At 42.5% G+C, this 13,767-nt stretch overlaps 1 protein-coding gene across 3 annotated transcripts in view; it reads right to left on the bottom strand.

Annotated features, from left to right (window-relative positions):
* CEP128 (centrosomal protein 128) overlaps positions 1-13,767 on the bottom strand; it is a 532,978-nt gene that overhangs the window by 317,411 nt on the left and 201,800 nt on the right. For all 3 annotated transcript variants that reach the window (XM_033953417.1, XM_033953420.1, XM_033953419.1), the window contains one exon: positions 4,767-4,943. In XM_033953417.1, coding sequence (XP_033809308.1) covers positions 4,767-4,943 — 177 coding nt within the window. The remainder of the gene's footprint in view (positions 1-4,766; positions 4,944-13,767) is intronic.

Raw genomic sequence — 13,767 nt, 5'->3', positions numbered from 1 at the left:
TTCGAATTGAGGAAAAACGACCACATTAGCCCCTACTGCAGAAGGTTACACTGGTCGCCAATGGAGGTGCGAATAATGCTCAAGTTTGCCTGTATTTGTTTCAAGCAGGCCTGGGGACTAGCGCCTTCCTATCTTCTACCACATTTCATACTACACAACCAGAAACCGTAACATATTTACATACCCAAAGATCACCGGCTGCAAATACAAATCCTTTTTGGACAGGTCTTTCATGTTCCAAGCAAGCAAATAGCAGTCCTGGCTGGGTAATTACATCAATAGAGCCAGGCTGACCTACGTCGCCTTTCAGAGAGTAATTAAAACCGTACTGTTTGACAGATTTATCTCCTAAACAGAAGCCTCACTACTTACAAAGTTATTTTTTCCCTCTGTCTATTTCTATGTAATATGTTGTTCCCTCACTTTTTGCATTTTGCAATCCGCTGATTGTCCAGCATTATTCCTTGGGTTGCATACATGAGACCTAAATTACATATTTAAGATTCATATTTTCCTTTTAAGTATTTCTTGTTAATAAGTTATACCCTCACTACTTGCATTCTGTAACTCGCTGACTGTCCAGTTTTATTCTGTAATTCGTTTTATCCAGTATTTCGTTTCATTCTGCAATTCGCCTCATTGGCCAGCTCTATTCTAAAATTTGCAGATTGTCCAGCTTCATTCCTTGGGTTGCATACATGAGACCTATACCACATACTTAAGATTCATATTCTCCTTTTATCTGTTTCTTATGTAATAAGTTGTACTCTCACTTCCTGCATTCTGTAATTCGCTTCTTCCTGCAATTCGCCTTATTGCCCAGCTCCATCCTAAAATTCGCAGATTTTCCAACTTTATTCCTTGGGTTGCATACATGAGACCTATACCACATACTTAAGATTCATATTCTCCTTTTATCTATTTCTTGTGTAATAAGTTGTACTCTCACTTCCTGCATTCTGTAATTCGCTTCTTCCTGCAATTCGCCTTATTGCCCAGCTCCATCCTAAAATTCGCAGATTTTCCAACTTTATTCCTTGGGTTGCATACATGAGACCTATACCACATACTTAAGATTCATATTCTCCTTTTATCTATTTCTTATGTAATAAGTTGTACTCTCACTTCCTGCATTCTGTAATTCGCTTCTTCCTGCAATTCGCCTTATTGCCCAGCTCCATCCTAAAATTCGCAGATTTTCCAACTTTATTCCTTGGGTTGCATACATGAGTCCTATACCACATACTTAAGATTCATATTCTCCTTTTATCTATTTCTTATGTAATAAGTTGTACTCTCACTTCCTGCATTCTGTAATTCGCTTCTTCCTGCAATTCGCCTTATTGCCCAGCTCCATCCTAAAATTCGCAGATTTTCCAACTTTATTCCTTGGGTTGCATACATGAGACCTATACCACATACTTAAGATTCATATTCTCCTTTTATCTATTTCTTGTGTAATAAGTTGTACTCTCACTTCCTGCATTCTGTAATTCGCTTCTTCCTGCAATTCGCCTTATTGCCCAGCTCCATCCTAAAATTCGCAGATTTTCCAACTTTATTCCTTGGGTTGCATACATGAGACCTATACCACATACTTAAGATTCATATTCTCCTTTTATCTATTTCTTATGTAATAAGTTGTACTCTCACTTCCTGCATTCTGTAATTCGCTTCTTCCTGCAATTCGCCTTATTGCCCAGCTCCATCCTAAAATTCGCAGATTTTCCAACTTTATTCCTTGGGTTGCATACATGAGACCTATACCACATACTTAAGATTCATATTCTCCTTTTATCTATTTCTTGTGTAATAAGTTGTACTCTCACTTCCTGCATTCTGTAATTCGCTTCTTCCTGCAATTCGCCTTATTGCCCAGCTCCATCCTAAAATTCGCAGATTTTCCAACTTTATTCCTTGGGTTGCATACATGAGACCTATACCACATACTTAAGATTCATATTCTCCTTTTATCTATTTCTTATGTAATAAGTTGTACTCTCACTTCCTGCATTCTGTAATTCGCTTCTTCCTGCAATTCGCCTTATTGCCCAGCTCCATCCTAAAATTCGCAGATTTTCCAACTTTATTCCTTGGGTTGCATACATGAGTCCTATACCACATACTTAAGATTCATATTCTCCTTTTATCTATTTCTTATGTAATAAGTTGTACTCTCACTTCCTGCATTCTGTAATTCGCTTCTTCCTGCAATTCGCCTTATTGCCCAGCTCCATCCTAAAATTCGCAGATTTTCCAACTTTATTCCTTGGGTTGCATACATGAGACCTATACCACATACTTAAGATTCATATTCTCCTTTTATCTATTTCTTATGTAATAAGTTGTACTCTCACTTCCTGCATTCTGTAATTCGCTTCTTCCTGCAATTCGCCTTATTGCCCAGCTCCATCCTAAAATTCGCAGATTTTCCAACTTTATTCCTTGGGTTGCATACATGAGTCCTATACCACATACTTAAGATTCATATTCTCCTTTTATCTATTTCTTATGTAATAAGTTGTACTCTCACTTCCTGCATTCTGTAATTCGCTTCTTCCTGCAATTCGCCTTATTGCCCAGCTCCATCCTAAAATTCGCAGATTTTCCAACTTTATTCCTTGGGTTGCATACATGAGACCTATACCACATACTTAAGATTCATATTCTCCTTTTATCTATTTCTTATGTAATAAGTTGTACTCTCACTTCCTGTATTCTGTAATTCGCTGATTGTCCAGCCTTCTTCGATGTGAACCGCCTAGAAGTCATTCGACTGTGGCGGTATAGAAGAATAAAGTTATTATTATCCATGTACGCAGGCGAGGCTGCACTCATTTAGAGCACTGGTCTTTGACCTGGGGGCCGCCGCGTAGCGGACTGCTGGACGCGATGGACCAGCGGCAATTCCTATGTTCTTATATATAGGAACACAGACAAGAAACCTGACTGCACCGTTCATGCTTCCTAGAGCACCCCCAACTGTAACCCAAATGAAGGGTATTTCCAACTACATGGGGCAAGAAAAACTGTTTCTTGCCTGACTAGTGTTAGAGATGTCCAGGTAATGTAATGTAATTTATTTCTTATATACCGCTACATCCGTTAGGTTCTAAGCGGTTTACAGAAAATATACATTAAGATTAGAAATAAGAAAGGTACTTGAAAAATTCCCTTACTGTCCCGAAGGCTCACAATCTAACTAAAGTACCTGGAAGGTAATAGAGAAGTGAAAAGTAGAGTTAGAGGAAAAATAAAAATAAAATAAACATTTTAACAAGACAGCATTGATCTAAATACTTTGGAAGGTAGAAGAGAGGAGAGAAAGGAATAGAAGCAGAAGGGGGAGCCGTTGAACAGTAGAATTCTGCAGCATCCACTATCTCCTCCTCTCCCTATTGGCTAAGGCTCTTAACATTTGCATATTTTCTTCCCATTGGCTAAGGCTCTTTGCCTGCATTGTGATGTCATAGAGCTTTATGGTTATAGAAACCTAGAAACATGATGGCAGATGAAGGCCAAATGGTCCATGTAATGTAATGTAATGTAATGTAATTTATTTCTTATATACCGCTACATCCGTTAGGTTCTAAGCGGTTTACAGAAAATATACATTAAGATTAGAAATAAGAAAGGTACTTGGAAAATTCCCTTACTGTCCCGAAGGCTCACAATCTAACTAAAGTACCTGGAGGGTAATAGAGAAGTGAAAAGTAGAGTTAGAGGAAAAATAAAAATAAAATAAACATTTTAACAAGACAGCATTGATCTAAATACTTTGGAAGGTAGAAGAGAGGAGAGAAAGGAATAGAAGCAGAAGGGGGAGCCATTGAACAGTAGAATTCTGGAGAAATTTAAATGATAGAAAGGCAAAACAATAGATAAGATTAAAGATAAATCATAAGCTGGAAAGAAAAATAAAATAAAACTTTGTCTTCAATCCACGGTTTCAGCGTCAGTGATGAAGTGGAGCAAGTAAGTTTAGGAGGAGCGATTGACGTTTCCAGAAAGGGCTTCTTCAGGGAAGAGACTTGGCAGACAGTCCCAGGATGCCTATGTCTCCTCCCCTGCGATGTTCTCCCATCTTGTTTACTGCATTTTAAAGTGCTTTTTAAAAAAATTAACTTTGTGATGCTGCATTTCTTCAGGTCTTCTTCTACTAAGGCTGAAATAAGGGAATAAAAACAAACCTTTAAATCTGATTTTCTGAACCTTTTCTGCTGAAAAACCAAAAAGCCAGATTTCTCCTATAAGGCTTTTCTTTCCACACGATTTGGGAAGGTTCTATTCAAACCCCAAGGCTGGAAAGCACCTCTGCAACTGTTGCCTCTCCTCAACATCTCCTTCCTTGATTTAAGGAGTCGGTGCTGTGTGTGTACAGATAGATAGACACACAGTCGAACACAAACCTCGTACAAAACTCAGCCATTTGCCTGCGCAACGAATTCTGCGTTACCAAATTTAATAACCGCAGGAAAATCTTAAGTGTTTGCTCCACACTGCAAGAAAAGCAAATGTGCAAAATAGATGATACAACACTGAACATGTAGAGCTTTCCCAAAGTATAAAACAGGATGGAAGGGAAAAACTGTCCCTGCTAACTTGGGCCCTTACGGGGCCACTTAAGAAGCACAAATGAAATGTGCCTTACTGTGCCATCCAGACCCTGGCTGTAACTCTCTGCCAGCCATGCATAACAATTCCATTAAAATCACCCATTAGGAAGCTAACTACAAATCTAAGACAGGCCAAGAAATGATAATTACTTGGAGTTTCTCCACCGAGTCCCTGGAGAGGACTTTGCAGGCTGCATCAATTTCACTTCCAATCATTTTCAGAATGGATTCCTGCTCTGTTTCCAGGCTGCGCAGTTGATCCCTGAGCTCCTGTCTGGCCTCCTCCAGTGCTTCCACTTGTTCATCCCCCGTGCTCATCATTCTATCCTGGGGCAAGAGAAGAAAAAGACGGGAATGTAAATATTATATGACTCAGTTACTCCTATACCTACAGCCACAGAATCAATACAGCCTCACTGTGCGAAGGAGATACATTTAGTGTTTAATCAAACTGATTAATGGCCATTTGGAAGAAAACTTACAAGGACAGGAATAACAGGATAAGACATATAAGTAAATCCCTTACACAAATATAATTGAAACATAGAGCGAGACATCACAGGGGCCTAAGATGTCATACCTGGACTCTCAACAAGCTCAGGATAAGAAGAGAAATCCTGGAATACCCTCCCAGTAAGAGTGGTGGAGATTTAAAAAAAAAAAAAAAAGTGACAGAATGGAAAATGCATGGGCTAAGCACAGAGGATCCCCATCCAGAAAAGGGATGGAAACGGAGCTAAACCTAAATAATCTTCACACTGTAAACACGACACAGAGGGGACGTAACCAATAGAACCTGTAATGTGCTTATTAGTCTAGTTCGATCTTGAGTGATGTTCTCCGGGGATCAGCACTCTCTCCAATTTGATTTCACTTTTCTTTTCGCCATTTACTTTGAAATTTGGAACTTCCTTTTTGCTTTTATGCAGATGGCATTCCGTTTTTCATTAAGATTTGGCCTAATATCAATGAGACGCTGGAGAAGCTAGAATTGAATTTAAATTTCATTAATAACTGGTTGCATGGTAAGCACCTGAAGCTAAACACCGAAAATGATTTCAGTAGATGGAGTGGAGTTAAAATATTAGATAAGATGCGTAATTTAGGAGTCATTTTAGATACCAGTTTCGTCTATGAGATTTCAGGACTCAAAAATTGTGAAACGAACTTATCAGCCGCCTAAGTGAGTTGCTGACTTTTGAGAACTTTTGTCAGGTGCTATGTACAATGATAGTTCCCTGTTTTGATTACCGTCATGGCCTTTTGATAGGTTTACCAAAGAAATACCTTAAAGCGTTGCAAGTTTTGCCGAATTCTACAGCGAGGGAAGATTTGAACAGTGTCAGGTCAAAAGCGCGCCAGGACAAAGGCGCACGCAGACAATTGAGCGCAGCGCGGAGGCGCACGCCGCTCAAAATTACTGGTTTTAGGGCTCCGACGGGGGGCGTGGGGGGATCGCGCCGTGTTGTGGGGGGTGTAACCCCCCACATTTTACTGAAAACTTAACTTTTTCCCTGTTTTTAGGGAAAAAGTTAAGTTTACAGTAAAATGTGGAGGGTTACAACCCCCCAAACCCCCCATAATGCCGGCGCGATGTCTATTAAGTAAAGTGGTGGGGTTCCCCAACAAAACCCCCCGGAGTCCCTAAAAACTGTAATTTTCTTCGACGCGCGCCTTTGTCTATGAACCGATTTGAACACGTTACACATTCCACTGGCTCCCTACTGAGTTTAGGATTATTTTCAAGCTTCTCTGTTTGGTTTTTCAATCTCCGAAAGGAATGACCTCCGTGTTGAAGCTTTATCCACCACTCTCTTGTTGGAGAATCCTTCTTTTAATGCCATTAGGTTAGATTGTTATAAGAAATTTCTTATCAGGGTTAGAGGGCTCTCTCTCGAGAAACTCGTGCTCTGACCAGTTTTCATTCTTTCAAAAGAGAAATTAAAAGTGTGCTATTCATGTGAGCATTTGGCATTTCTTTTAGAGGAGTTTTGACTTTGATTATAATAATAACTTTATTTTTATATACCGCCAAAGCCATAGCAGTTCGAGGCGGTTTACAACAAGAAGAGCTGGACAGTCAGCAAAAAAGAATAACAATGAAGTCTTTGGTTACATAAAGTCACAATGTAGGGATATCGAGTACATGTGATAAGAGTGTGGGGAAGATTTAAGAGTTCTTGGTTACAAATCGGTTAAATAGGTTGGTTTTAACTAGTTTTCTGAAGTTAAGATAGGATGAGGAGTGCTTGATGATGATGCCTAGCCAGCCGTTCTGTTGACTTGCTTGGAAGGCTAAAGTTCTGTCAAGGAATCTTTTGTATCGGCAGGTTTTTATTGTAGGGTGGCTGAACATATGTATTCTGCGTGTAGGCCTGGTGTTTTTTATATTGTACAGATTTATTTTATAATTTATATTTCATTACTTTTTCCATATTTTTAATGGCCTGTTTGAACCAGGGAGATAGGTTCAAAACAAATGCAAGAAAGTTTTTTTTCACCCAAAGGGTCGTGGACACTTGGAATGCGCTACCGGAGGAAGTGATCAGGAAGAGTACGGTACAGGGATTCAAACAGGGATTGGACGGATTCCTGAGGGATAAAGGGATCGTGGGATACTGAGAGAGGTGCTGGGATGTAACACAGGTATAGAAAGCCAACAGGTCGTGCATGTGCAAGACCGGAGGGTTAGGACTACGATGGGAAGATAGGACTTAAATGAGAAACCAAGGTGGCAAGGGAGCCCCTTCTGGTGATGCAGACAGGTCGTGACCTGTTTGGGCCGCCGCGGGAGCGGACTGCCGGGCAGGATGGACCTATGGTCTGACCCGGCGGAGGCACTGCTTATGTTCTTATGTTCTTTATGGATTCATTTTTTTTGCTATTTTGATGTGTGTTTGTTTATCCTGTTAACCTGCCTATATCTTTGAATAGTGTGGGCTATAAGTACTGGAAATACATACATAAATAAACCAACCTGTACACAGCACAAGTATAAGTCTGGCTGCCTTGTAAGGACCATCCAGGTCTTCATCTGCCATCATTTATTATATTGCTAAGGTGCTCATTTTCCAAAGAGAAAAATGTCTGAAAATCATTACAAAGCATCAGGAGCACATTTTTTTTAAATGCAAAAACATCTCAGTTGAGATTTATGAAACTCTATTTTGAGATGTTCTTCTCCGCAGTTTAAATAAATTTCAAAGGGGCATATTTGAGGAGGGTTGTTTTGAGCGAGACTTGGACATTTTTCTGCCATAATGGAACAAAACCAAAATATCCAGGGCAAAAATTGATATGATTTTGTCTAGACCAGTTTCAAACATGACTAAGTTACAAAAAGGTACCCTAAATCAGGATTTCTCAATCTGTGGTATGCGTACCCTTCCAGCCTTTGTCCTTCCCTCCCTCCCTGCTGTGTCGAAGCCTACCTGCCTGCCTCCCTGCCGCGTTGAAGCCTGCTCAGTTGGCCCAGACCTTCTCTCCAATGTCAAAATTGACATGGGGGGAAGACTTGTGGGCCATCAGTGTGCAATCGCTGCATGCGCCTGGCCCTTCCCTTCCTGGAGTTGCGGCATGCGGCGTCAGCAGCTGACCGGGAGGGAGAAGGAATTGGCAGTGGGTAGGCAGGCTTCGACACGGCAGGGAGGGAGGGAGGAAGGACAAAGGCCGGAAGGCAGTGAAGGGGAGGGGGCACGAACTCGGGACAAAGGAAGGAGGGAGGAAAGGGGAACTAACTTGGGACACAGGAAGGAGGGAGGGAATAGAAAGGGATAATTGTTGGGCCTGAGTGTGTGAGTGAGAGGGAAAGAGATGGTGCACATGGGGAATAAGGAATAGGAAAATTGGACATAGAGAGCAGTGAGGTAGAGATGCATGGGGAATAGAAGGATGAGAGGGACAAATGTTGGATATGGTGATGGAGAGGGAACAGAGGGATAGATTGAAGGGGATGCAAGGGGGAGGAATGTTGGACATAGTGATGGAGGGAGAGATGTGGCATGGTGCTGGAGAGGTGTGATAGAAGGAGAAATGGGCATAGGGCTGGTGGGCCATGGTGAAAAATGATCTGGGGGACAAGAGAGGAAGAAAAGTTGGACTCATGGAGGGACAGAGAGAGATGTTGGTTGGGAAATAGAATGAGGTCTGGAGGAGAGGAAGCATGCAGGAGGCAGAAAAAGAAAGATAGAAAGGATGCACAGTCAGAAGGAAGTGCAACCAGAGACTCATGAAATCACCAGACAACAAAGGTAGGAAAAATGATTTAATTTTCAATTTAGTAATCAAAATGTGCCAGTTTTGAGAATTTATATCTGCTGTCTATATTTTGCACTATATTTGTCTATTTTTCTATAGTTGTTACTGAGGTGACATTGCATATTTTAAAGTCAAATGCCTTGACATCTTTGAAACAAACCCAAATATAAATAATTAACATTTTCTCTGCGTACAGTGTGCTTTTTTAATTTTGTGGTTACCATTATGTATTAATGATATTATATTGTGTGTATATGAAAAATGGATGGAAGAAATTGCATTACAATTAGTAGTATTACTATGGGGGTAGAGTCAGGGGTGGAGTTTGGGTGGATCTGGGGCGGGTTTGGGGCAGAGTTTGGGCAGGGGTACTCGGCTGGTATTTGTTAAGCTTAGTGGGTATTTGACTTGAAAGATTGAGAAATACTGCCCTAAATGAGCACATGACCTCTGGAGAGATTAAATATTGATCCCCTTCCTTAATCACCCAGTGTTTCTGACTTCCTTAAAATTTGTTTTACTCCTTGGGATCTTGCCAGGTACCTGTGACCTAGGTTGGCCACTGTTGGAAACAGGATACAGGACCTTTGGTCTATCCAGGTAAGGCAACTCTTATGTTCTTATGTGAGCCAAATATAGGACAATCAAGCCATTATGACATGACTGATGAGGTTGGCTCTTTGGCATTGGTGGAATGAGGCATTATGACGTCACAATCTCAACTCTGGAATGTTGCTACTATTTGGATTTCTGCAAAGGTACTTGTGACTTGGGTTGGTTACTGTTGGAAACAGGATACTGGGACTGATGGATCTTTGGTCTGTCCCAATATGACAACTCTCAGCTGCATTCGATACACTGGATCATCAAATACAGTTGAACCAATTGGAAGATTGTGGTGTTGCAGGGACTTTTCTGGCATGGTTCACATCATTTCTGCGCAATCAACGGCAGGAGGTGGTTGTGAACGGAGAGGTTTCCCACTGTAGTGAATGGATGACAGGTGTTTCCCAGGGTTCTACACTTTCTGCTGCGCTGTTCGATCTGTACCTCTTGCCATTATGTAAGTTGTTGAAGGGTTTAAGGATCTCTTTACAGGCTTTATGTGGACAACATCCAGTTTCTGCTCCCCATAGAAGGAAATTTTGAGAGGGGGCTGTGGAACAGTTACAGGCAGTGATGGCAAGGATGAAAGGATGGATGGATGGCAGTCGTCTGAAGCTGAATGTGCAGAAAACAAAAATTATATGTATGAGTTAATGATATTCCAGATTCACTTCAGCTTCTAGGTAGGTCTATAGGGATTTTAGAGGAGGTCAAGTATTTGGGTGTCTGGGTGGATTCGAGTTTGTCATTTAGAGGCCATGTTCAGATGATGATACAAATTTTTTCAGACTGCGCCTTTTATGCAAACTTAGGCCGTATTTGTTGGACAGAACATAGTAACATAGTAGATGACGGCAGATAAAGACCCGAATGGTCCATCCAGTCTGCCCAACCTGATTCAATTTAAATTTTTTTTTTTCTTCTTAGCTATTTCTGGGCGAGAATCCAAAGCTTTACCCGGTACTGTGCTTGGGTTCCAAGTGCCGAAATCTCTGTTAAGACTTACTCCAGCCCATCTACACCCTCCCAGCCATTGAAGCCCTCCCCAGCCCATCCTCCACCAAACGGCCATTTAAGATTATTCTATAATCTGTGGTGCTACCATGTTTTGACTACTGCAATCTGGTGTTTTTGCTTTTTAGGTTGCACAAAATTCAGTTGTCAGGATGCTGTATCCGTTGGGGAGGAATGAACATGTGAAAGAATACTACGTGAAGTTATATTGGTTGAAATTGGAAAATCGAATACGTTATAGACTTCTAGTGATGGTTTATCTTTGTGTGCATGGATTGGCACCAAAAAGTCTGGTGGACAGTATTCTGCCATATGTTCCATTACCAAAATTGCGTTCTGTTCATCGTGCTGATTTGCATATTCCACCTATCAAGTGTCTGAGGTTGAAGGTGTCAAGAACAAGCATGTTTGCATGCATGGGCCCTCAGGAATGGAATGAAGTACCTATGGATATATATCAGCAAGGAAACTTATGTACTTTTAAGCGATTATTGAAGAGATGCTTGTTCTGTAAAATGAAATATGGGAACTAGGTCTATTAAATATGCCAGAGCGCTGGTCGCTAATCTGTGTTTGTTTTAAACATGTATTGTGTGTACTGTATATGTGTTTTAAATATTGTGCATGTTTTCACTGTAAACCACTTTGTATAAAGTGGGATATAAATGAATAAAAGACCGGCCGGGAGTTGAACTCACAATTAGAGAATGACACGGTGGCGGTTTACCCGCGGCCACCGCATTTTAGCCGCGGGTCACCCGCCGAAAACGGGGAAGAAAACTAGCAGTCGCTGCGGCGACGGGGACAAGGCTATTCACCGCCCGCGGGGCGGTGAATGGGTCTTGTTCCCCGCAGTGAGGCATGAAGGATCGCGCGGTCCCCGCAGCTCACACCCGCCTGCCCAATCGATTCTAGTGTTTAGCCAGCTCTCTCCCTTCTCCTCACCTTAGTTTGTAGATTTTCTTTTTCGGCGACCCGCACGCTATCAGAGAGCCGCGCACCCGCCGCTGCTCAGTTTCGATCTTCTGCTCTGACGCAACCGGAAACAGGAAGTTGCAGCAGAGCAGAAGATTGAACACTGAGCAGCCGCACGTGTGCGGCTCTTTGGGAAAGCGTGCAGGTCGCTGAAAAAGAAAGCCTGCAAACTAAGGTGAGGAGAAGGGAGAGAGCTGGCTAATCACTACGATCGATTGGGCAGGCGGGTGGGGGCTGCGAGGACCGTGCGATCACCCGTGTTCCCAGCTCAAACTGTAAGGAGGGAGTGAAAGGGAAAAGGATTCTGGGCCAAGGGGATGAAAACGGAAAATGGATGCAGCGGGGACGGTGACGGGGCGGTGAATGGGATGGCAGTGGCGGTGACGGGGCGGTGAAAGGGATGGCGGTGACGGTGACGGGGCGGTGAAGGAAACGGCGGTGACGGGGCGGTGCAGAGGATGGTGGGCTGGTGACGGGGACAGATTTTTTCCCCGTGTCATTCTCTACTCACAATCTCCGGAAGATCGGGACAGCGCTTTTACTCAGTGAGCTACAGCAAAAATTCTTATGTTCTTATGTGAGCCAAGTATAGGACAATCAAGCCACCGTGACATCACTGATGAGGCTGGTTCTTAGGCATTGGTGGAATGAGGCATTATGACATCACAATCTGAGTTCTTGAATGTTGCTACTCTTTCGGATCCTGCCAGGTACTTGGGTTGGCCACTGTTGGAAACAAGGTACAGGGCTTGATGGATCTTTGGTCTGTCCCAGGATGGCAATGCTTATGTTCTTATAACTGTCCCATCACTCACAGAAGTGACAGTGAAAGTGCATATCAAGCTCTATGACAGTTTCAGAGATGATGGCCAATCCTATCAAGAGCAGCAAGCCAGCCTCAGGAATAGGCTAGTGGTCAATACAGTGGACTGTATAGAAGGGAACCTAGAGCCATATCCCACTCTAACTGGAACATTTGTGGTGGAAAGTGTGAGCCCTCCAAAACCTAATAAATACCTGCTGTATAGGTGGCACCTGCAGTCTTGAGGGCTATTTAAGTGGGGCACAATGAGGGACATTTGCTTGTTTGTTTGTTTTTCTGTTACTGGAGGGCTCATAATATAATATGAGGAAATTACAGTGAAAGTTTTACCTAGGCTAGGGTTAAAATATTTTAGTCTGGAAAACTCTGGACACATGAAAACGGTACCTAAAATAAGACGTGGAGGGGCATAATCGGAAGGAACGTCAAAGCCCATTTTCTTCTAAGTTGCAAGTCATCCAAAGTTAAAAACAGCCTAAGACACATTTTCAAAAAATACGTCCAAAATTTTTTTGGCTTCAAAAATCGTCTAAGTATACGTCCTGTCGCTCTGATCATCCAAGTCGCTAAATCGTCCATCTATATACCACATTTTCGTCCAAGTCCAAAACGCCTAGAACAAGCCCTGTTGGATGTGGGAGGGGTCTGCAAAGTGATGGATTGAACACCCAGACAGGGCACTGCTGTGAACTTCACAAAAAGTATGCCATGTCTTCTCCTCACTACAGCTCCCTTATAGGTCATGATGAGCCCCCCAAACAACCTCCAGAATCCCCTAGACCCACTTATCTACCACCCCAATAGCCCTTCTGGCTGCAGGAGCCACTTATATGCCAGTAAAAAAGGGTTTTCGGGGTGTATAGGAGAGTGCACATGTTTAAGGATCAATGCAGTGATTACAGGGGCTTATGGGCATGGGTCCTCCTCTCCATGAGTCCCTAACCCACCCCCAATATGACTTACGCCGCCTCTGTGCTGGACGACTAGGCTTCCCTATGCCAGGCAGCCAGGTGATGATGGTCTGGAGGCTGAATTTTAAAGATGTGATTAATATTTTTATGGGGGTGGGGGGGGGGTCGGTGATCACTGGGGTAGTGTGTGGGGGTCTGTGTTATGTGTTTTCAGTGCTTATCTGGTGAGTTTAGGTGGGTTTTTGTGACTTAGACCATGTTTTACATGGTCTAAGTCACAATGTCAAAGTTCTGTCGATCCTGGGCTGTATAACTTTCGGTTATACATGCTGAACGACTAAGTCTAAGCCGGCCCAACTCCCGCCCTCGACACTTCTCCTGAAATGCCCCGTTTAGCTTTGGTCGTTCAGCGGCACTATGAAGGCCTAGGTCGTTTAGAAATACATCCAAAACCTGTTTTCATTATCGGCACTTGGACATATTTTGACAACGTTCATCCAAGTGCCGACTTAGGCCGGTTTTTGAATGTTTTTCTCTTTCGATTATGAGCCCCATACTGACCGCA

Source organism: Geotrypetes seraphini, chromosome 7, assembly GCF_902459505.1.
Source record: "Geotrypetes seraphini chromosome 7, aGeoSer1.1, whole genome shotgun sequence".
Classification (NCBI taxonomy): Eukaryota; Metazoa; Chordata; class Amphibia; order Gymnophiona; family Dermophiidae; genus Geotrypetes; species Geotrypetes seraphini.
The sequence above is the reverse complement of the archived record's forward strand: the minus strand, read 5'-3'. Positions and strand labels throughout refer to the sequence as shown.